General features: G+C 40.0%; 1 protein-coding gene across 6 annotated transcripts in view; it reads right to left on the bottom strand.

Moving 5' to 3' along the window:
- The window catches only part of LOC126088602 (probable ATP-dependent RNA helicase DHX35), a 221854-nt gene that overhangs the window by 30020 nt on the left and 166751 nt on the right, over positions 1-25083 (bottom strand). For all 6 annotated transcript variants that reach the window (XM_049906812.1, XM_049906810.1, XM_049906808.1 and 3 more), the window contains 5 exons: positions 16398-16559; positions 16163-16309; positions 15739-15880; positions 9996-10282; positions 9550-9858 (listed from right to left, as the gene is read on the bottom strand). In XM_049906812.1, the coding sequence (XP_049762769.1) occupies positions 9550-9858; positions 9996-10282; positions 15739-15880; positions 16163-16309; positions 16398-16559 (1047 nt within the window). The remainder of the gene's footprint in view (positions 1-9549; positions 9859-9995; positions 10283-15738; positions 15881-16162; positions 16310-16397; positions 16560-25083) is intronic.

Here is a 25083-nt window from a genome sequence, read left to right as displayed (position 1 = left end):
TCAAAGTTTTTCTTGCCAAGTAATCCATTAACTACCTTAAATTGTCCTTTCACATCCTATGACCGATTTAAGGCAAGCATAAGTTGAGATATCTTCTTCTCCTCAGCAGACAGATCCAGGAATGCAGCGAGACAGTCACTATCTTCATCAAAATCTTGATGGTCTTGTACAGGGTTTCTTGACAGACAGTCGGCATCTTGGTGTTTTCTTCCACTTTTGTACACTATGGTAATGTCATACTCTTGAAGACATAGTGTCCACCTGGCGAGTTGTCCTGTTGGATCCTTAAGACCTGCCAACCAACAAAGTGAATGATGGTCTGTAACAACTGTGAATGACCTTCCATAGAGATACTGTCGAAATTTGCACATGGCCAAGATCACAGCGAGACATTCTCTTTCTGTAGTTGAGTAGTTTCTCTCGGCTTCTGTAAGTGTCCTAGAAGTATAGGCTATAACTTTCTCTTTTCCATCTGAAATTTGCACCAGAACAGCACCGCACTCATACCCACTGGCATCTGTGTGTATTTCTGTGGGTGATCACTAGAGAACCTGGAAGGATGGCTCAAACTCGGGTTTCTCGCCACGTAAACGGCGACTCTGTCAGGGCCTGATGGGAGCCACTGTGTTGTCAATAATGTGCGCTATCACAAGTTCCAATACCCGGCGTCTCCGCCAGAATAATGTCACGTAGAAGAAGGTGTAATCAGATGAATGAAGAACACTAACTTCACTTAATGAAGGTTTATTCAGCACTTGCACATACAAGAGCATAGAGAGAACTGCCTCCGGCCAGAATGCATACGGTATATATACAGTTACAGAACATTCCAGTACAATGATTCTTGACATTTGTGGATACTTCTACAATGTACTTGAAGCAACTACAGAAATTAAAATTTTACAGTTCAGGTGAGGTTTGAACTCACGACCCTCCATGCAACAATCTAGTATCATAACAACTACACCACAGTGACTGTGCTACTCAGCTTCTTCTGTGATACTATGTATTACAGAGAAAACAATGCTATGTGACTGACATTCTTGAGTAAGATTTGAATGTTCATTCCATTACTTGCTATTTAATAACAGCTTGTCTTTTATCCATCTACTTCCAATAAATACTAATAACAGCATTACATGAACATATGGTAAGCCTAAGTGTTACCAAGATACTCATTCCTCAGGCCACAACAGTCGCACGAGAAAAATTGCTTAAACATCGAGCAGGCGATTTTTCTGTATTACCAGCAAGTAATTTATAAATTTTGTATGACATCTGGGATTAGTATTCTCCCTGCCATAGTGAGCTGACAGTCATATAATCTGACTGATTTATGTGTAACTGCTATTACTGTTAACTGTAATGAAGCATCACTACAGTGTCAGAAAGGTACCTTGTCACCAAAGACTGTTTTTCTTTTAATATATAGAGGGAAACATTCCACGTGGGAAAATATATATATAAAAAACAAAGATGCTGTGACTTACCAAACGAGAAAGTGCTGGTAGATACACACAATAAAAAACACACAAACACACACACAAATTTCAAGCTTTCGCAACCCAAGGTTGCTTCATCAGGAAAGAGGGAAGGAGAGGGAAAAACGAAAAGATGTGGGTTTTAAGGCAGAGGGTAAGGAGTCATTCCAATCCCGGGAGCGGAAAGACTTGCATTAGGGGGAAAAAAGGACAGGTATACACTCGCACACAGATGTGTCTGTATATGTTGTTGTTGTTGTGGTCTTCAGTCCTGAGACTGGTTTGATGCAGCTCTCCATGCTACTCTATCCTGTGCAAGCTTCTTCATCTCCCAGTATCTACTGCAACCTACATCCTTCTGAATCTGCTTAGTGTATTCATATCTTGGTCTCCCTCTACGATTTTTACCCTCCACACTGCCCTCCAATGCTAAATTTGTGATCCCTTGATGCCTCAAAACATGTCCTACCAACCGATCCCTTCTTCTAGTCAAGTTGTGCCACAAACTTCTCTTCTCCCCAATCCTATTCAATACCTCCTCATTAGTTACGTGATCTACCCACCTTATCTTCAGCATTCTTCTGTAGCACCAATTTTCGAAAGCTTCTATTCTCTTCTTGTCCAAACTAGTTATCGTCCATGTTTCACTTCCATACATGGCTACACTCCATACAAATACTTTCAGAAACGACTTTCTGACACTTAAATCTATACTCGATGTTAACAAATTCCTCTTCTTGAGAAACGCTTTCCTTGCCACTGCCAGTCTACATTTTATATCCTCTCTACTTCGACCATCATCGGTTATTTTACTCCCTAAATAGCAAAACTCCTTTACTACTTTAAGTGTCTCATTTCCTAATCTAATTCCCTCAGCATCACCCGACTTAATTTGACTACATTCCATTATCCTCGTTTTGCTTTTGTTGATGTTCATCGTATATCCTCCTTTCAAGACACTGTCCATTCCGTTCAACTGCTCTTCCAAGTCCTTTGCTGTCTCTGACAGAATTACAATGTCATCGGCGAACCTCAAAGTTTTTACTTCTTCTCCATGGATTTTAATACCTACTCTGAATTTTTCTTTTGTTTCCTTTACTGCTTGCTCAATATACAGATTGAATAACATCGGGGAGAGGCTACAACCCTGTCTTACTCCTTTCCCAACCACTGCTTCCCTTTCATGCCCCTCGACTCTTATAACTGCCATCTGGTTTCTGTACAAACTGTAAATAGCCTTTCGCTCCCTGTATTTTACCCCTGCCACCTTCAGAATTTGAAAGAGAGTATTCCAGTTAACATTGTCAAAAGCTTTGTCTAAGTCTACAAATGCTAGAAACGTAGGTTTGCCTTTTCTTAATCTTTCTTCTAAGAAAGTCGTAAGGTCAGTATTGCCTCACGTGTTCCAACATTTCTACGGAATCCAAACTGATCTTCCCCGAGGTCGGCTTCTACCAGTTTTTCCATTCGTCTGTAAAGAATTCGCGTTAGTATTTTGCAGCTGTGACTTATTAAACTGATAGTTTGGTAATTTTCACATCTGTCAACACCTGCTTTCTTTCGGATTGGAATTATTATATTCTTCTTGAAGTCTGAGGGTATTTCGCCTGTCTCATACATCGTGCTCACCAGATGGTAGAGTTTTTCCATGACTGGCTCTCCCGAGGCCATCAGTAGTTCAAATGGAATGTTGTCTACTCCCGGGGCCTTGTTTCGACTCAGGTCTTTCAGTGCTCTATCAAACTCTTCACGCAGTATCTTATCTCCCATTTCGTCTTCATCTACATCCTCTTCCATTTCCATAATATTGTCCTCAAGTACATCGCCCTTGTATAAACCCTCTATATACTCCTTCCACCTTTCTGCTTTCCCTTCTTTGCTTAGAACTGGGTTGCCATCTGAGCTCTTGATATTCATACAAGTGGTTCTCTTCTCTCCAAAGGTCTCTTTAATTTTCCTGTAGGCAGTATCTATCTTACCCCTAGTGAGACAAGCCTCTACATCCTTACATTTGTCCTCTAGCCATCCCTGCTTAGCCATTTTGCACTTCCTGTTGATCTCATTTTTGAGACGTTTGTATTCCTTTTTGCCTGCTTCATTTACTGCATTTTTATATTTTCTCCTTTCATCAATTAAATTCAATATTTCTTCTGTTACCCAAGGATTTCTATTAGCCCTCGTCTTTTTACCTACTTGATCCTCTGCTGCCTTCACTACTTCATCCCTCAGAGCTACCCATTCTTCTTCTACTGTATTTCTTTCCCCCATTTCTGTCAATTGTTCCCTTATGCTCTCCCTGAAACTCTCTACAACCTCTGGTTCTTTCAGTTTATCCAGGTCCCATCTCCTTAAATTCCCACCTTTTTGCAGTTTCTTCAGTTTCAATCTGCAGTTCATAACCAATAGATTGTGGTCAGAATCCACATCTGCCCCAGGAAATGTCTTACAATTTAAAACCTGGTTCCTAAATCTCTGTCTTACCATTATATAATCTATCTGATACCTTTTAGTATCTCCAGGATTCTTCCAGGTATACAACCTTCTTTTATGATTCTTGAACCAAGTGTTGGCTATGATTAAGTTATGCTCTGTGCAAAATTCTACAAGGCGGCTTCCTCTTTCATTCCTTCCCCCCAATCCATATTCACCTACTATGTTTCCTTCTCTCCCTTTTCCTACTGACGAATTCCAGTCACCCATGACTATTAAATTTTCGTCTCCCTTCACTACCTGAATAATTTCTTTTATCTCGTCATACATTTCATCTATTTCTTCATCATCTGCAGAGGTAGTTGGCATATAAACTTGTACTACTGTAGTAGGCATGGGCTTAGTGTCTATCTTGGCCACAATAATGCGTTCACTATGCTGTTTGTAGTAGCTAACCCGCACTCCTATTTTTTTATTCATTATTAAACCTACTCCTGCATTACCCCTATTTGATTTTGTATTTATAACCCTGTAATCACCTGACCAAAAGTCTTGTTCCTCCTGCCACCGAACTTCACTAATTCCCACTATATCTAACTTTAACCTATCCATTTCCCTTTTTAAATTTTGTAACCTACCTGCCCGATTAAGGGATCTGACATTCCACGCTCCGATCCGTAGAACGCCAGTTTTCTTTCTCCTGATAACGACGTCCTCTTGAGTAGTCCCCGCCCGGAGATCCGAATGGGGGGCTATTTTACCTCCGGAATATTTTACCCAAGAGGACGCCATCATCATTTAATCATACAGTAGAGCTGCATGTCCTCGGGAAAAAATTACGGCCGTAGTTTCCCATTGCTTTCAGCCGTTCGCAGTACCAGCACAGCAAGGCCGTTTTGGTTATTGTTACAAGGCCAGATCAGTCAATCACCCAAACTGTTGCCCTTGCAACTACTGAAAAGGCTACTGCCCCTCTTCAGGAACCACATGTTTGTCTGGCGTCTCAACAGATACCCCTCTGTTGTGGTTGCACCTACGGTACGGCCATCTGTATCGCTGAGGCACGCAAGCCTCCCCACCAACGGCAAGGTCCATGGTTCATGGGGGGGTCTGTATATGAGCAGATGGATATGTGTGTGTGTTTGTGTGCGAGTGTATACCTGTCCCTTTTTTTTCCCCTAACCCCATAACGTAAGTCTTTCCGCTCCCGGGACTGGAATGACTCCTTACCCTCTCCCTTAAAACCCACATCCTTTCGTCTTTCCCTCTCCTCCCCTCTTTCCTGATGAAGCAACCTTGGGTTGCAAAAGCTTGAAATTTGTGTGTGTGTTTGTGTGTTTTTTATTGTGTCTACCTACCAGCACTTTCTCGTTATGCGGATGGATATGTGCGTGTGTGCGAGTGTATACCTGTCCTTTTTCCCCCTAAGGTAAGTCTTTCCGTTCCCGGGATTGGAATGACTCCTTACCCTCTCCCTTAAAACCCACATCCTTTCGTCTTTCCCTCTCCTTCCCTCTTTCCTGACGAAGCAACCGTTTGTTGCGAAAGCTAGAATTTTGTGTGTATGTTTGTGTTTGTTTGTGTGTGTATATATATATATATATATATATATATGGCAGGTCGATAGACACACATACAAACACAAACATACACACAAAGTTCAAGCCTTCGCAACAAACAGTTGCTTCGTCAGGAAAGGGGGAAGGAGAGGGAAAGACGAAAGGATGTGGGTTTTAAGGGAGAGGGTAAGGAGTCATTACAATCCCGGGAGTGGAAAAACTTACCCTAGGGGGAAAAAAGGACAGGTATACACTCGCATACACACACAGATCCATCCGCGTACACACAAACACAAGCACACATTTGTAAAGGCAAAGAGTTTGGGCAGAGATGTCAGTCGAGGCGGAAGTACAGAGGCAAAGATGTTGTTGAAAGACAGGTGAGGTATGAGCGGCGGCAAATTGAAATTAGAAATTAGCGGAGATTGAGGCCTGGCGGATAGCGAGAAGAGAGGATATGCTGAAGGGCAAGTTCCCATCTCCGGAGTTCTGACAGGTTGGTGTTAGTGGGGAGCATCCAGATAACCCGGACGGTGTAACACTGTGCCAAGATGTGCTGGCCATGCACCAAGGCATGTTTAGCCACAGGGTGATCTTCATTACCAACAAACACTGTCTGCCTGTGTCCATTCATGCGAATGGACAGTTTGTTGCTGGTCATTCCCACATAGAAGGCTTCACAGTGTAGGCAGGTCAGTTGGTAAATCACGTGGGTGCTTTCACACGTGGCTCTGCCTTTGATCGTGTTCACCTTCCGGGTTACAGGACTGGAGTAGGTGGTGGTGGTGGGAGGGTGCATGGGACAGGTTTTACACCGGGGGCGATTACAAGGGTAGGAGCCAGAGGGTAGGGAAGGTGGTTTGGGGATTTCATAGGGATGAACTTAGAGTTTACGAAGGTTAGGTGGACGGCGGAAAGACACTCTAGGTGGAGTGGGGAGGATTTCATGAACGATGGATCTCATTTCAGGGCAGGATTTTAGGAATTCGTATCCCTGCTGGAGAGCCACATTCAGAATCTGATCCAGTCCCGGAAAGTATCCTGTCACAAGTGGGGCACTTTTGGGGTTCTTCTGTGGGAGGTTCCGGGTTTGAGGAGATGAGGAAGTGGCTCTGGTTATTTGCTTCTGTACCAGGTCGGGAGGGTAGTTACGGGATGCGAAAGCTGTTTTCAGGTTGTTGGTGTAATGGTTCAAGGATTCCGTACTGGAGCAGATTCGTTTGCCACGAAGACCTAGGCTCTAGGGAAGGAACCGTTTGATGTGGAATGGGTGGCAGCTGTCATAATGGAGGTACTGTTGCTTGTTGGTGGGTTTGATGTGGATGGACGTGTGAAGCTGGCCATTGGACAGGTGGAGGTCAACGTCAAGGAAAGTGGCATGGGATTTGGAGTAGGACCAGGTGAATCTGATGGAACCAAAGGAGTTGAGGTTGGAGAGGAAATTCTGGAGTTCTTCTTCACTGTGAGTCCAGATCATGAAAATGTCATCAATAAATCTGTACCAAACTTTGGGTTGGCAGGCTTGGGTAACCAAGAAGGCTTCCTCTAAGTGACCCATAAATAGGTTGGCGTATTAGGGGGCCATCCTGGTACCCATGGCTGTTCCCTTTAGTTGTTGGTATGTCTGGCCTTCGAAAGTGAAGAAGTTGTGGGTCAGGATGAAGCTGGCTACGGTAATGAGGAAAGAGGTTTTAGGTAGGGTGGCAGGTGATCGGCGTAAAAGGAAGTGCTCCATCGCAGCGAGGCCCTGGACGTGCAGAATATTTGTGTATAAGGAAGTGGCATCAATGGTTACAAGGATGGTTTCTGGGGGTAACAGATTGGGTAAGGATTCCAGGTGTTCGAGAAAGTGGTTGGTGTCTTTGATGAAGGATGGGAGACTGCATGTAATGGGTTGAAGGTGTTGATCTACGTAGGCAGAGATACGTTCTGTGGAGGCTTGGTAACCAGCTACAATGGGACGGCCGGGATGATTGGGTTTGTGAATTTTAGGAAGAAGGTAGAAGGTAGGGGTGTGGGGTGTTGGTGGGGTCAGGAGGTTGATGGAGTCAGGTGAAAGGTTTCGTAGGGGGCCTAAGGTTCTGAGGATTCCTTGAAGCTCCACCTGGACATCAGGAATGGGATTACCTTGGCAAACTTTGTACGTAGTGTTGTCTGAAAGCTGACGCAGTCCCTCAGCCACATACTCCCGACGACCAACTACCACAGTCGTGGAACCCTTGTCCGCCGGAAGAATGACGATGGATTGGTCAGCCTTCAGATCACTGATAGCCTGGGCTTCAGCAGTGGTGATGTTGGGAGTAGGATTAAGGTTTTTTAAGAAGGATTGAGAGGCAAGGCTGGAAGTCAGAAATTCCTGGAAGGTTAGGAGAGGGTGATTTTGAGGAAGAGGAGGTGGGTCCCGCTGTGACGGAGGACGGAACTGTTCCAGGCAGGGTTCAATTTGGATAGTGTCTTGGGGAGTTGGATCATTAGGAGTAGGATTAGGATCATTTTTCTTCGTGGCAAAGTGATATTTCCAGCAGAGAGTACGGGTGTAGGACACCTGTCTCATGCACCCTCCCACCACCACCTACTCCAGTCCTGTAACCCGGAAGGTGTACACGATCAAAGGCAGAGCCACGTGTGAAAGCACCCACGTGATTTACCAACTGACCTGCCTACACTGTGAAGCCTTCTATGTGGGAATGACCAGCAACAAACTGTCCATTCGCATGAATGGACACAGGCAGACAGTGTTTGTTGGTAATGAAGATCACCCTGTGGCTAAACATGCCTTGGTGCATGGCCAGCACATCTTGGCACAGTGTTACACCGTCCGGGTTATCTGGATGCTCCCCACTAACACCAACCTGTCAGAACTCCGGAGATGGGAACTTGCCCTTCAGCATATCCTCTCTTCTCGCTATCCGCCAGGCCTCAATCTCCGCTAATTTCTAATTTCAATTTGCCGCCGCTCATACCTCACCTGTCTTTCAACAACATCTTTGCCTCTGTACTTCCGCCTCGACTGACATCTCTGCCCAAACTCTTTGCCTTTACAAATGTCTGCTTGTGTCTGTGTATATGTGGATGGATATGTGTGTGTGTGCGAGTGTATACCTGTCCTTTTTTCCCCCTAAGGTAAGTTTTTCCGCTCCCGGGATTGGAATGACTCCTTACCCGCTCCCTTAAAACCCACATCCTTTCGTCTTTCCCTCTCCTTCCCTCTTTCCTGACGAAGCAACCGTTTGTTGCGAAAGCTTGAATTTTGTGTGTATGTTTGTGTTTGTTTGTGCGTCTATCGACCTGCCAGCGCTTTTGTTTGGTAAGTCTCATCATCTTTCTTTTTATATATATATACCTAAAAACAAAGATGATGGTAAGTCACATCATCTTTGTTTTTAGGTATATTTTTCCTTCGTGGAATGTTTCCTTCTATTATAACCATATCATTAATTTTTATATATATATATATATATATATACATATATATATATATATATATATGGGCTCTCCAATCTCCAGACAAAATTTTCAGTTCTGCAAGTCTTTGCTGTGGTTATCCTGATCTTACAAATTTATTGATTTACTGGTATATAAAAAACTAAATTAAAAGATCACTAAATCTAGATCCATTCAGACCAGAATGCACAAGATTAACTTGAACAGCATATTAGAGATTAGCTCATTCCTATTATGGCATTTTTTTCATGGATAAAAAATCTGTCTCCAAAAAGTCATTGTAGCAACAGCTCAATGTTAAAAAGACTGTGGAAATGAAGCAACTACAACTTCACTGAGAAAAGTATTTTCCCCATCATTAATCAGAATAGCCATATTGGAGTTGATCCTTGCTTCTCCTCATGAAGAGTCCTAAATTTTACTAGCACACTTTGGTCATTACAGTGATGGTCAAGGTTATATTGAAAAGAAGCAGCAGAACTGGTTGTAGTTGTGCCTTTTGATGACTGACATGATTATCTTCTGTTTCCTGTCAAAACTGGAAAATTCTAATGAAGTGTGGAGGACTGATGCAAGCAATCACCACCCATCACATTTGATAAAACTGATCAAGCATTAAAGAAGTTCATACATACCTTCACAAGATGTAATAGGAATACTGAAGTGGTGTAGAAGTTTGCTCATTTGCTGTCTAATTTCAGATGCTCTACGCAGCCCTTTATAGTTGAGAAAGTTTGTATGGCACCATTCTCGAGACATCTCATGCTTTATGAAGGAATTGTAAACATTTAGGTATGTCAAAAGATCACCTTCTGAAACTTCAAATTTTCTCTTTGCAATGCGAGCCTTAATTGCAAGCTGGCCAATGCTAGGCTTGGTAAAAACATTTTGAACCTGCAGCATTGCAATTATTGACAGCATTTCCTCTGAGCAGCCAAATTCACCTAAGGCAGAGTATAAAATCAAGTTAAATTGCTTACATTTATCCAGACTCATACTCTGTTCTTACACATTCAACAATTACTATTCTTATATAGCTTATTACCATGCTTCAAAAAACATGAAAATGTATATAACTTACCAGAAATAATTAAACATTTTGAAAAGAGAGGTTCAATTGGAAACTCTGCCATTGTTACACCAAGTGGTTTTGTCAGCTGCCCATCTCTGTCTAATGCTCCAAGAGCATACAACAATTCAAGACCAGAAAGAAGATTCTTGGCTGGTGGAGGGGAAGGAAAGTTGAATCGTAGCACATTGTCAATTCCAAGAGCTTTCAACTGCAGAATTGCCATAGATAAATCTGTTCGTTGCATTTCAGGTGGAGTGGCTTCTACAAGATCTTTGAAGGCCTCTTCTGTGTACAGCCTGTAAAAAGTAATGGAACACTTTGATGTAAAGATTTGTTTACTTAACTGACTGCAAATTAAATACAGGGTGCGGCAGAACCAATTAAGCAGTTTTAAGGAGCAATAAAAAGTAAATCTGGGTGTATAGAGAAAAAATGTTTTTATTTTCTAAATTAGCACAATACACAATTTTACATTCATTTAGTTTTGAAAATAATGTCCTCAAGATGCCAGCCGTTAGCATCAATACATTGTTGTACATGATCCCTGAAGTTTCGAGCAGCTTTTGCATACATATAGTGGGATATAGCATTCACTTCGTCAATAATCCACTCTTTTAACTCGAGTAGGGTGTGAGGGCGGCTTTTGAAAACCTTTTCCTTCAGATATCCTCAGAGAAAGTAGTCACAAATGCTCATGTCTAATGACCATGCAGGCCACCCAACATCACTCCTCTAAGAGACGAGGCGTCCTGGAAACTTTTCTCTCAAAACATCAAGTGAAATTCGAGATGCGTGAGCAGTAGCTCCATCCTGTTGGAACCACAAGTCTCCCAGTCCATGTTCTTCAACAATCTCATCCATTCTGGGTTGCAGAAAATTTTGCAACATTGAAACATAACGTGTGGAATTCACCATCATGGTCACTCCTTCCTCCTCAAAAAAGTAATGGCCTAGCACACCAAATTGTGGTATAGCACACCACACTGTCTCTTTAGGAGTATGTTGCAGCCTTTCATGAATAATTCGGGGGTTATTTTCAGCCCAGTAACAAAAGTTTTGCTTATTCACGCACCCACTAAGATGAAAATGTGCCTCGTTGCTACTGGAGAAAGCTGCATTCTGAGGGATCTGAGCAAGCATTTGCTCACACATATTTTGATGGTTGGCATAGTCTGCTGGGTGTAATTCTTGAGCAATCATTATTTTGAAAGGGCAGAACTTCAAATCGCATTGCAGAATCCTTCTCAAACTGTGGCCCGAAATCCCCAATGCAACAGCACGTCGTCAAGCAGAATGTTGCAGAGATTATTAAACTGCTATTCTCACCTGATGCACATTTTCCGGCATTCTGATGGAACTGCGTCAGCCATGTGTATCTATTCTTAGTGTGCTACCAGTTTCCTCCAACTGGGGAATGGCATTGTTGTGTGGAATGCTGAACTGTTGCCAAAAAGCACATTGTGTAGTGATCACAGATCTGTTGTTTTCTTAATGAGTGCAAACGGCAAAACCACAACGTGCACCAGTCCAGATTAGATTAGATTAGATTAGATTTACTTTCATTCCAATTGATCCGTAGTGAGGAGGTCCTCCAGGATGTGGAACATGTCAGAAAAACAACAATACACGACAAATATTTACAACTAAAACAAGTAAGCTAATGTACCATTCCACAGGTCCCAAGTGGAATGATCGTCATTTTTTAATGAACACTAAGAGTCGTTTTACAAATACTAATGCACTGAATTTAAAATAAAAAGGTTTTTTATTTATTTATAAGGTAATAAACATGTAATACAACTACTGTAATACTTATTTACAATGAACACATTACTGGACTGAAATGGTGCAGAAGTTAGATTATACTTACACACACACAAATTTTCAATGAACACATTACTGCACTGAAATTGTGCAGAAGTTATGTTGTACTTATATACAAATCAGTTGGTTTTACTAAGAAATTCATCAATGGAGTAGAAGGAGTTGGCCACCAATAAATCCTTTAGGCTTCTCTTAAACTGAATTTCATTGGTTGTTAAGCTTTTTATGACTGCTGGCAAGTTATTGAAAATGTGTGTTCCTGAATAATGCACACCTTTTTGTACAAGACTAAGTGACTTTAAATCCTTGTGAAGATTATTCTTATTTCTAGTATTGATTCGATGAATTGAGCTGTTGGTTTGAAAAAGTGATATATTTTTAATGACAAATTTCATTAAGGAATAAATATATTGGGAAGCAGTAGTTAGTATCCCTAGTTCCCTAAACAGGCTTCTGCAGGATGTTCTTGAGTTCACACCACATATAACTCTTACTGCACGTTTTTGTGCCCGGAAAACTTTAGCTTGGCTTGATGAATTACCCCAAAAAATAATCCCATATGACATTATGGAATGAAAGTAAGCATAGTATGCCAGCTTTTTCATTTTTATATCCCCTATGTCTGACAAAATTCGCATTGCAAACAGAGATTTGTTAAGACGCTTCAGCAGTTCTGTGGTGTGCGCCTCCCAGTTGAATTTATTATCAAGCTGTAATCCCAAAAATTTAACACTGTCCACTTCTTTTATCTTCTTGTCATCATATGTTAGACATATACTCTTGGGACACCCCTTACAAGTTCTGAACTGCATGTAGTGTGTTTTTTCAAAGTTTAGTGACAAAGAATTGGCTAGGAACCAGTGATTAATGTCCACAAATATTTTATTGGCTGATCTTTTTAAGACTACACTTGATTTGCTATTTATTGCGATGTTTGTATCATCGGCAAACAAAACAAACTTGGCATCTGGTAATGTTGATGATGAAAGGTCATTGATATACACAAGAAAAAGTAAGGGCCCCAAATGGAACCTTGTGGGACCCCACATGTAATTATTTCCCAGTTGGATGATGCCTGATAGCTTGATACATGTCTCTTTCCTAATAACACCCTTTGTTTCCTGCCAGAGATATAAGATTTGAACCATTTTGCAGCATTTCCCGTTACACTATAATATTCTAGTTTACTTAAAAGGATATTGTGATTTACACAGTCAAATGCCTTTGACAGATCACAAAATATACCAGTTGCCTGCAATTTTTTGTCTAATGAATTAAGCACATTTTCACTGTAAGTGTAGATAGCCTTCTCAATATCAGAACCTTTTAGAAATCCAAACTGTGACTTTGACAGTATGTTATTTGAGATAAGATGGTTATTCAGACAACTGTACATTTCTTTTTCGAAAATTTTTGCGAATGCTGGCAACAGTGAAATTGGACGGAAATTTGATGCTATTTCTTTATCTCCCTTCTTAAACAGTGGCTTAACTTCAGCATATTTCAGCAACTCAGGAAATATTCCACTGATAAACGACTGGTTACACAGATAGCTTAATATGTTACTTAGCTCAGAATCACATTCTTTAATTAACTTTGTTGATATTTCATCATACCTACCAGATGTTTTTGATTTTAAAGATTTTATGATGGACATTATTTCTGTTGGGGTAGTGAGGGTCAAATTCATATTATGGAAGTTACTTGATATGTCTGGTCTAAGGTAATCCATAGCAGCAACTACCGAACCTGACAACCTCATCTTTTCAGTAACAGTTATAAAATGTTTGTTAAAAAGTTCTGCAACACTATACACATCTGTCACCAATGTATCATTTACTCTTAATGCTATTTGTTCCTCTTCATGTCTGGTTCTACTGGTCTCCTCCTTCACTATATCCCATATTGTCTTTATTTTGTTATCTGATATGACTATCTTTTCCTTGTAATATATTTGCTTTGACATCCGTATTACAGTCTTTAATATTTTGCAGTATTTCTTATAATGTGCTATAGCATCAACATTGGAAATGTTTCGGATTGACAGATACAGTTTTCTTTTTGTTTTACAAGATATCCCTATTCCTCGAGTAATCCATGGCTTCTTTGTAGACTTTGCTCTAACCTTGGTAAGTTTTGGGGGAAAGCAGTGTTCGAATAAGGTAAGCACTTTATTAACAAAAATGTTATATTTTTCATTCATGCCATGAGCACTGTAAACATCAGTCCAGTGAATGTCTCTGAGGAGTGTCCTAAAATAATCAATTTTTGGCTTACTGATTACCCTCTTGAGCTCAGATTTAACAGATTTTATATCCTGTTCAGTATTAACATTTAACAGAAGGAACTGCATGTCATGGTCTGAGAGGCCATTGACTATTGGTTTTGTAATATAATTTTGTTCATTGGACTTTTCTATAAAGATATTATCAATGACTGTTTGTGAGCAAGTGGCTATCCTAGTGGGGAACTTTACAGTGGGAATTAAGTTGAATGATAGTGTTACTAACTCAAATAAGTTCTTATTGGGAGAGTCTTTAAGGAAATCTACACTGAAATCACCAGCAACCACTATTTCTTTGTTTTTGGTTGTTAAATGGGCCAGTACAGCTTCAAGGTGGTTTACAAACAGATTAAAGTTACCTGCAGGTGCTCGATATACACTTAATATTATGAAGGATTTTTTGTGAAATTCTAGTTCTGTTGCACATGCTTCCATATGCTGTTCTAGGCAAAATTTATGAATGTCTATGTTCTTAAATTTATGACAGTTCCTGATGAATGTGGCAACTCCTCCTTTCTCCATTTCTGATCTACAAAAGTGAGATGCTAACCTAAACCCTGTAACACTTAAAAGTTCTATACCACTGGTCACATGATGTTCAGAGAGGCAGATTATGTCAGCTGGGTTTGAAGACTCTAATTCATCTATGCAGATAGTTAATTCATTAATTTTATTTCTCAGTCCTCGAATATTTTGATGCAATAAAGATAGCTGACATTTCACATTGACTGAGTTAAAATTGGGTGGAGTTAAAATATCTGCTGACATTTGAAAATCCTTAACCAATGGCTGTTTATGCTGATGTAATAAGCTGGAATTATGTTTTTTGATTTCTTTCTCAACCATGTTTTTTTATTTCTTTCTCAACCATGTTGGCTACTGAAATGGGGTCAACCAGTGAACAAAGACAGACCACGTGCAACTGCCTACCCCCACCACAGCCCCAGCAGTAATCGATAGAAACTGCTTAGTTGGTTCTGCCATACCCTGTAGTTGACAGTAACATAACCAAAAGGGTTCTGTCATTAATATCTTTTCTCAAAGAATATTTTACTTCAACAATGTTATGAAAATGATAATTGCTACTCACCCTATAGCGGAGATGATGAGTCCCAGATAGGCACAACAAAAGACTGTCAGCAAGTGAGCTTTCAGCCAACAAGGCCTTCATCAGAAATAGACAAAAAAAACACACACATACACACACACTGTGTGTTTCCAATGAAGGCCTCATTTGCCAAAAGCTCATTTTCTGACAGTCTTTTTGTTGTGCCTCCCTGCAACTCAGCATCTCTGCTATATGGTAGGAACTATTCTTTTCATAATATTGTTACATTCCATCCTGGATTTTCCATTGTTTAATATTTTAATTCATATTCACTTACAAATTTAGCATATCAACATCATTAAGTATAGTAAGAGCATGTTTAGTAGTGTACAACCAAAAATGGTTGCAAGTGAGCTGAACACTGAGCTAATATTTAGGTACGTGAAAAATTCAGTGCTAGTCCATTTTTTTCCTTTAGCTTCACGTTGTCTAATGCTTTCAGATAACGAGACTAGCCTGTAGTTTTTATGTGATATGGGTCATCCTCTTGAGCCCAGCTTTTATATTCCGTAAAACTGTTGTTTGAAGCAACTCACCTGTACACTTTTCCTACACGTACTCGACCTGCTCTGCCTGCCCGCTGCTCAGCTGATGCCTGTGACACTGGCACGACAACCAATGAGTCTGCATGGTTCTCTGGATTAAACCAGCGCAACTTCACAAAACCACAGTCCACAACTGCAACGCATACAAAGAAATATCTTCATGGTCATGTGCAGCCATATGTATGGAATTACCGCATACACAGAATCATTACATTTATTTTCTGCTTGTCAGTTCGAGGGGAAAATTCCGTTAACATTAAAAACGATTTTGTCTTTGTTTAAATATTATGCAGAAGAGTTATGATAATCTGGCACCAATAATTTACAGAATCCACACATTTGATTATTTATAATTCAATGTATGTGTGTCAGATCACACATTCTAAATGGATGCAGAATGCACATAAATAATTACCATACACAATTCCTGGAATTGTTACAGATGTCTCAGCTATATTAGTTGATATTACAACCTTCCTCATACCTCGAGGAGTAAATCGAAACACTTTTAATTGCTCTCCATTGGGTAGGGAGCCATACATTGGCAGGATAAGAAGTTTACCTGAAAAATTAAGGCAATGAAATTTTTTTTAATCTACGAGTACACTACATTTAAGTGCATCATTTCACTGATTTATATCTCCAGTTACCTTTGTCAGATTTAAGATGAGCTGCACGCTCTTTCAAAACTGACACAGCTCTCTCCACCTCTTCCTGGCCTGTGAGGAAGGCCAATATGTCTCCTAATGGTTCATTTTCATGGATTTTTATAACTGTATCGACAACTCCTTGAACATAGTCGGCTACTGGTTCTACACAATCAAATTTCATATTATTTTTAGATCTCTACAGAATAAAAGTTATCATGCCTCAAAATGTGAGCAATTACACAACACCTATAAGGAAATAAAACAGTAAATATGTATGAATATTTATGTTACAGTCACATATATGTAAAAGAAGCATACTTGCAATGAATATTTTGCGAACACTGAAACTGAAATAACCTGATAAGTATTTTTCACTATAAATGAAGCCTTTAATGACTATGTTCCCTTCAGCTGGTGCATTTAACTTCATATGTATAACCTCGTCATATGAGTTCAATGAGGGCATTCAAATACCTGCATTAGAAAAAATTTTGTAGCTTTGTTCATATATGCATTTAACTAAACATCACAAACCCCATCACTTGGGAAAAAAACTACAATATCATCCCTCTATTTTAATTTTAATTCATAGGTTCCTTGGCACCCTGTGAACCAAAGCTATCTGATCATGAAATGAGTAATTGTATACTAAATTTAAAAGCCAAAAGCAAAAACTATAAAAAATTTTAAAGAAACACACAAAAGGATTATGATATTGTATAGAATATATAATGTTACAGCACAAGGCTTGAAGCCACTCAACATAACTCTTATGCAGAATTAAAGGAGAATGCCCCAAGAAAGTCTTTCGATTTAGTGTTGAAAATCTGGGGTTCACCAACAGAATTTTCAGCTCACCTGCAAACTTACTAAAAATGAAACCTGCAGACTAGTGCACTGTTTTCTGTCCTTTGATTGAAGAGGTGTTTTTTCAAGGTTAATTTATATTTCCATACAATTCATGAAGTGAATGTGGAAGCTACTTTTTTTCTGAATGACTGCACATTATTATCTACAAGTCCTGTGAGACAGTATACGTACAAAGAAGCACAGTTTGAATTTCACAACACTTAAAGAACAGCCTGTACTAAACTCATGAACTGGTAAGACAGACCATTCTGACAACTCTTCAATGGATTAAGAATACTTTTTGTAAATGTAGAGAGTTGTGCAAAATAAGATACCCTAGGATATAACTGAGTAAAGTGGGAAGTAACAGGTCATTATCTATGGCATAATATACAGCCCACATTTATCACATTACTCCATTTCTAAGTTAGCAACTATACTGTGTTCATACTTTCAGTTTCATATTTCATTTTTGTATTCAAGATATAATGTCCAATAGTTGACAAAAGTAAATTGGGCCACGGGAAGGATCCAACACAGAAAAGCAACAACCATCTCAAAAATCTTCTCTACTTTCTCATTACAAGCATTACCTCTACCAGTATTCAAGAAAGATTTTACCTCTTCTGTACAAAAGATGAAGTGCAAATTTATTTTTGTAAAAATGAAAACAAACTGTCTTCAGTCACAGAATGTGATTTTTATTTCAGTACTTGATACCTTTTCAGCTGGGCTGATCTTGAGGTGTTTGAACAGTCTACATAATTTTTTGTAAACCAGTTATACTATTGGTCTGTGTCAAGCAATGGTTACATAGTTTTATTCACAGTATATGTAGACACATTTACAAAGATACATGGTGTCTCAAACCTTTTGGGTGATAGTGGTTCCACAAGCAGCTATCTTGAAATAGGGAACCAATGATCAGAAATACATATTTATTGTGTTATGGATGTATACATTGTTCACCGCATGACAACAATGTAGCTCATAGTAATTGTTCAAAGTCACAACTGCCAGTCTCAATGCATGTATGGCAACAGTGCATGCAGTTCTTCTGCACTCTCACATATATTCCTGGTGTATGTTGTACACTGGAACAGGCAGCAGGTGATAAACAGCACACACCCCTGATCACAAGTCATGCTATACACTACTTAGCTCATGGCATTCGTGTCATGTGGCAATCGCATGCATCACACTGGTGCATTGACCTTTGCCGCATGCACACCACTGTCCCTGGTATCAGTTGTCCATTGCATCAGACAGTTTGCGATGTGTCAGTGGTGTGATGTGTTACTGCATACGGTGCATGACATGTAGTCAAAGATGGAATGTTATTCATCACAAGAGTTGGTAGATTTGCATTTTCAGGGTTGCCACAAGTTTCCTCAAGTGAAATTCCCTGATATTTCCTTGGTTTCCAGACAAGTTTTAGCATTTTTCTATGACAAATCTTAAGATCTCAAGGGCAAATAATGACCTACATTGGCAAAAAAGTAAGGACTTCTGTATTTCTCTCCCATGTGAGCAAAAATCTAAAGTACTAACATCAACATCTTTTGTAATGATCTGTTTTTAGATGAAGAAGACAAGCCAAATGGTGTATGTGTTTCATTAAGACCACTGTTATTATTTTATTTGAATAAAATGAAACACATTTGGTGAAAAAAACATGCATTTCCTTAGAGTCACAAGACAGATTTAAAGTACCTTCACTGATTTCAGAAATAGCCTCAGAAAAAGGTAAACCTCTTGAAAGAAGTGTATAAGGCAGGGAAGAGTTGTGTAAACCAACACTATAGGTGACAACCAATAAAATGTTGGTTCTACTATGTTCGTTATTGTTAGTTATTACCCACTGTGTTATGTCTATTATTTTACAGATAATGTGTGATTTTTCTTTCGAGAAATATATGACTACATAGTGTACAAACTGCCAGCGACTGCCACAGTTTTCTTCTTCTTATCATCCGTATTTTCTAACATATAAATTATTTTTGAAGTGACAAAATGTACTAGAATAAATAAAATGTCTATAAAACTGTACAATGTACTTGAGATGAGACAGTCGCAATTCCTGAAATCCATCGCACATGGCCTCTGGCCTGCCAAGGAGCACCGTAGTCCTGGATCCTTGGATAAACCATGAAAATCCACTGCATTATGCCACACACAAACAGCCCGGCCTGCAGCCAAATCCATGACACTAGATCCGATGGGCAGGGCTTGAACGTTAGTGGAAAATGATGGGCTTCAGATTGGCAGGCCCAGTCTGTTAGAGATACCCACAAAAATGGCCTGTGGGTTTGGCCCATAGTGGAAGTCCACTCATGTGACCAGCTATTCATGTATCACAGACACCATGTTGATGAAATGAGACTGCAGTGATCAATCCATGCAACAGATAACTTGAGCAAATATTCTGAAAATCAGTACTAATGAGAACAGGTAGCAACTCACCATGAAGATGATCACTGAGCTTCAGACAGGTTCGTAGAAAAGGCAATCACACTCACAACTAAAGTTTTGGCCACAGCCTTTGTCAGAAAACGAGCACACACACATTCACGCAATCACTCAGGCACAACTCATGCACGCTTGACTGCCCCCTCCAGCCACTGTGTCAACAATCTCTGAGAATCAGATCCAAGCAAACCACTCCTCACACCTTCCTGCCTCTCATCGGCAGCTGCTAGGCTAGTGGCAAGAAGTGGTGACAGCACTGACTGCAAGCTGAGGGGAGCAGTAGGAAGGGGAGAAGCAGTAAGAATGAGGGAGCATGGAAGCGGAGTATATACTCAGCTGTGTCCAGCCAGCAACAATGCATGACATCTCTGTAAACAAACCATTTCATCTACTGAGACAAAAACAACATTTTTCTAGCATTTTTTTTTTTCAAATTTCCCTGATATTTCCCTGACACAGTTAAAATTCCCTGATTTCCATAACTTGTGACAACCCTGACTTAATGCATAGTGTGGCAGGATGCTGTGCCCATAAAGCAGAATGGATGTACTAATAACACTTTCCCAACATGTGCCTTCCTGACTGAAAGAAGTTTACCAACTTATGAGACATGGGGTTGTTCACATCACAGGGAGCAGGCCAAGGTTCCTACAAAAGACATATCCAAACACAAGACTTTGAAGGGATGATGTTGGCTCATGTGGCAAACCACCTAGCAATAATTACCTGTCAACTTGCCCATGAAATACACACTTCAAAGGATACAGTGTGGAGAGTACTGGTGGAACAGGTATTAAAACCCTATCATAAATAACGTGTGCAAGAAACTTCCTGGGAGATTAAAACTGTGTGCCTGACCGAGACTCGAACTCGGGACCTTTGCCTTTCGTGGGCAAGTGCTCGCAGGAGAGCTTCTGTAAAGTTTGGAAGGTAGGAGACGAGATACTGGCAGAAGTAAAGCTGTGAGGACTGGGTGTGAGTCGTGCTTCGGTATCTCAGATGGTAGAGCACTTGCCCGAAAAAGGCAAAGTTCCCGAGTTCGAGTCTCGGTCGGGCACACAGTTTTAATCTGCCAGGAAGTTTCATATCAGCCACACTCCGCTGCAGAGTGAAAATCCCATTCTGGAAACATGTGCAAGCATTGGGACCAATAGACTTTGAGCCACAAGTTCACTTCTGTCAACTGATTATCCGCAGCAGTGCTGTAATGACAAACTTTTTAAAGATTGTACTGTTCACACATGAAGCCTCATTCACCCCTAATGGTGTTTCCAACAGATGCAACAGTGAGGACACCCCCAATGCCAAACAAATCAGTGGCCACCAGCAACGATTCTCTATTAACATATGGACAGGCACTGTCCAAGATCAAACAACAGGAGGACCTTATTTGCTGCCTGCCCATCTACCTGGTCCCCGTTACTTAGGATTCCTGAAAAATGTGCTGCCACAGTTCTTGGAGACTGTACCTCTTGTTGTCCACAAAAGGGAGTGGTTTCAACACAGCAGTGCACCAGCTCACTTTGATGTTAATGTCTGTGAGCACCTGAACAACATATACTCTCATTGTTGGATGGGAAGGGGAGGTCTGTCCCACAGCGAGTACGATTGCCAAATCTCACACCTCTGGATTTTTTCTCTGGTTTTATATCAAAACATTGGTGTATGAAACCACGGTAGAAACAGATGAAGACTTGTCTGCTAGGGTCCAAGCTGTTTGTTTCCTGGCACAACAGTCACCAGAGATCACTGAGAGAGTACAGCAGAACTTCATGTGCCGTTGCCATGCATGCATTGAGGCTGATAGTTGTCATTTTGAACAATTACTGTTAGCTATGTTATTGTTATGTAGTTACACTTCATATGTCCATAACACAATAAATATGCATTTCTGACCACTGGTTTCCTATCTCAATACAATAGGTTGTACCACCTGCTTCAATTTGACCCAAAAGGTTTGAGACACCCTGTATACACTTTTTTTGTTTCACAGCACACATGAACACAAAATTCAGACAAGACCTTCTTTGATCAAGTATCTAGGGGATTTATTTTCTCTGTTCCTTGCTTAAAGAGGAAACTGTAAATTCAAAAGTTAGACATACATTGTGTTGTCTGTATTCCCCGTAAGTAGCACTGTTTGCATGTTACAAACCACTGTTTTTACAATACAAATGAATCCTGTGATATATTTTTAAAAATATGTCTTTCTCCAATAACAATCATTATGTTAATGACTTTGATATGCTTCCTAGCTTTCAGAATTAACAGCTTCTTCCTCAGGGAAAGCACAGTACGTTGGGGAAGGTTAAAAAGGAAGGACAAGTCACTCAGACCCCAGTATGAGAGGAAGCAACCTGTAGTGGGGACAGAGCTGCAAAAAACCCTAAAAACTCTAGTCCCCTCATAAGTAATCACAATTGCTCCCGTAGAGCTCCATAATTCTCCGGATCCACTAAAGCCCCCACCAAAAACATCACTGCCTTGTTCGACCAGCATCTCAAACCCATTACACAGAGCCTCCCAGCCAATCGGTTCCTGGAACATTTCAAAGCCATTCCCACTCATCTCCCAACTGGAACCCTTCTTGTAACTTCAATGTGACCTCAATTTACAGAAACATTCCACGAACACACAGGCTCTCAGTCCCATGACACAAGCTCTCCCAGTGACTACCTATAGGTGGGTTCCTCTTATCCTGAATGCCTACCCCCAATCTTTAACCTTCCCCAACCTACCTCACTTTTCCCATGAGGATGGAATCTTTAGCTTCAAAAGACATGAAGTGAATCATTTTGATGTGAGTCTACTGGCACTAGTAGGCATTTCGCCTCTTGAAGGTAAGCCTTACAATCAATTCTGCTCATAACTTACTAGTCATCTCAACTGAATTTTCCATAAACACAATATTACTGATTTTTTACTTTCTTTAACTTGTGTTCAATAAGCCTAGAAGCAGTGAAATAACTTTGGTCACAAAATCATACAAAAGTTGTATCAACATGCACCAAAAATTTTACAAGAAAGTCAAATTGTGACTTCAAGCAGGGGAGAGGGAGAGAAGGAGAGAGAGAGAGAGAGAGAGAGAGAGAGAGAGAGAGAGAACTTCTCAATGAATGATATATTAACTGTTATTGATGACTGGAATGATACTGAAAAACCTCCGGAAAAATTTCAGAGGAACATGGCAGCACATGGTCTACATTTAAACAGGCAATGAAAGATTCACATTTGTAATGTGTCTACCTCTTCCTTACATGTAGAAAAAATAAAAAAATAATATAGTAATAAAGCATACACAAACACAAATGGGCAAACAAGTAAAAAATGACTGTCTTAAAATGGAAGTACCAAACAAGAGCAAACAGATAATTATAGACCATTATGTGGGTAGAAACAAGGAGCTGAATTTCAAATCAGCAAATACAGTGACAAGGTTGTCATTAATGGATAGTTGGATGAAAAACAACACTAATGAAATGGTGACTGGAAGCAGCTCACCAGATGAAAGGCAGAATCCCACATCTAGTGAACCAACCAGCGAAAAGTCAAACCCAAAAGTCAAACCCCCAAGTCAAATCCTGGTAATAATCAGGATTTTGTTTTCAGTAGACACACTAGTGCTAGCAGTGAGATACACTGTCACACATGAAATAATACAGAGCTACTATAAATAATTCACTTGTTTTCAAAGTTCTATATTTTCCAAAGCATTACGTGCACAAATATACTGATGCATGAACAGAACTGTAAACACCTGAATTTGCATCATGCCCACCACTTGAAAAAATGGTGACAAAGTGAGAAAAGAGTTTTTGTGTGTTGGTATATGTGAGATGTTTAACTGTTACAACAGTAAAGTAGGGATTATGGAAAAGAAGTGTCATGTGAACAGAGCATTGAGCATTGGTATCAACAATTTACGGAACCCGTTGTCCCTGAAAACAGAAAAGTACCACTCAACCAAATGTGCCAGATGCAACCATGGAGAGGATGAGGAAACGTTTTGTATGCGATTAAAAAAAAATCAACAGTCCCTGCAAACCACAATGTTTGCAATACCTTAGCAAACTATGTGGAAGATTTTGCGATGGTGGTTACCTTTCAAATGGTGCCATCTGCAGCTCATGCATCAATCAAAACCAGAAGATTATGGTCGGTGCCTTCAATTTTGCATCACAGTGCAGGAAGTAATAGCGGATGAATATTTTGTCTCCAAGCTGATATTCAGTGATGAAGCAACCTTTCATTTATGTGGAAAGGTTAATCACCAAAATGAGAGAGTATGGGGCACTGGAAGTCTGTGGTGAATGAAGGAGATTCACTGAAGGTTTGTGATTTTTGTGCATTGTCAAAGAGGAAGCTGTATGGGCTATTTTTCTTCAGTGAGAAGACTATGACAGATACCACTTGACTTGACATGCTGCAGCTGTGGTTGTTCCCACAAATGACTGCTGATTCCAAGAGTTTCATCTTCTGACAATATAGGGTACCCTTTATTGGAGCACTAATGTTCGTCATTACCCAAATGACGAACTTCCACATAACTAGGTTAGGTGTAGTGGTAAATACGATATGGCTCTGTTCCCTTCACCCCCCAGATCACCTGACCTACTGCTTGGTGACTTTTTCCTTTGGGGGTAGATTATGACCAAGTTTATGTCAAGAATACTGGAACAGCTCAAAGAAAGCATCCATGTTGCTGTGACAACCACTGGAAGGGTGTTGCTACATAAGGTATGAAACGAGTCTGACTACTGCTTGGATATGAGTCGTGTGACCAGAGGGGTATTAATAAAACATTTATAGAGTGTATAATTCAAATTTGATTGGAAGGATGTTGCTACATAAGGTATGGAACGAGTCTGACTACTGCTTGGACGTGAGTCGTGTGAGCAGAGGGGTATTAATAAAACATTCATAGAGTGTATAATTCAAATTTGATGCGTTTACATTCTATTCACACATCAGTCATATTTGTACATGTAATACTTAGGAAAACAAAGAACTGTGAAAATGGACGAATCATTTATAGTAGCCTTGTACCTAATTTTAAGTTGCTCCATGACTATGTTAAATCATTGTCCAAAAAGCTTAATGAAATAAAAATAAGGCAAATGATCTGAATGATATTTCTGTCCTATCCTTTATTTATCAGTGACTTAATTTAGGTATGTTACAAATGACAGACCTCCCAAAGTCCAAACTTGCAAGGATGTTTTGTAGAAAAACATACTAATTGGGGTAGCTGTGTAAGTGTTAGAGAAAATATTGAATTCAAATTCTAACAATATAATAATCTGTCCAATGAGGAAGATATAGAACTCTCTGTAGTTGTATTATGAAGGCAAAATGGAATTATTGTTTA

Source organism: Schistocerca cancellata, chromosome 6 (assembly GCF_023864275.1).
Source record: "Schistocerca cancellata isolate TAMUIC-IGC-003103 chromosome 6, iqSchCanc2.1, whole genome shotgun sequence".
Lineage (NCBI taxonomy): Eukaryota > Metazoa > Arthropoda > Insecta > Orthoptera > Acrididae > Schistocerca > Schistocerca cancellata.
The sequence above is the reverse complement of the archived record's forward strand: the minus strand, read 5'-3'. Positions and strand labels throughout refer to the sequence as shown.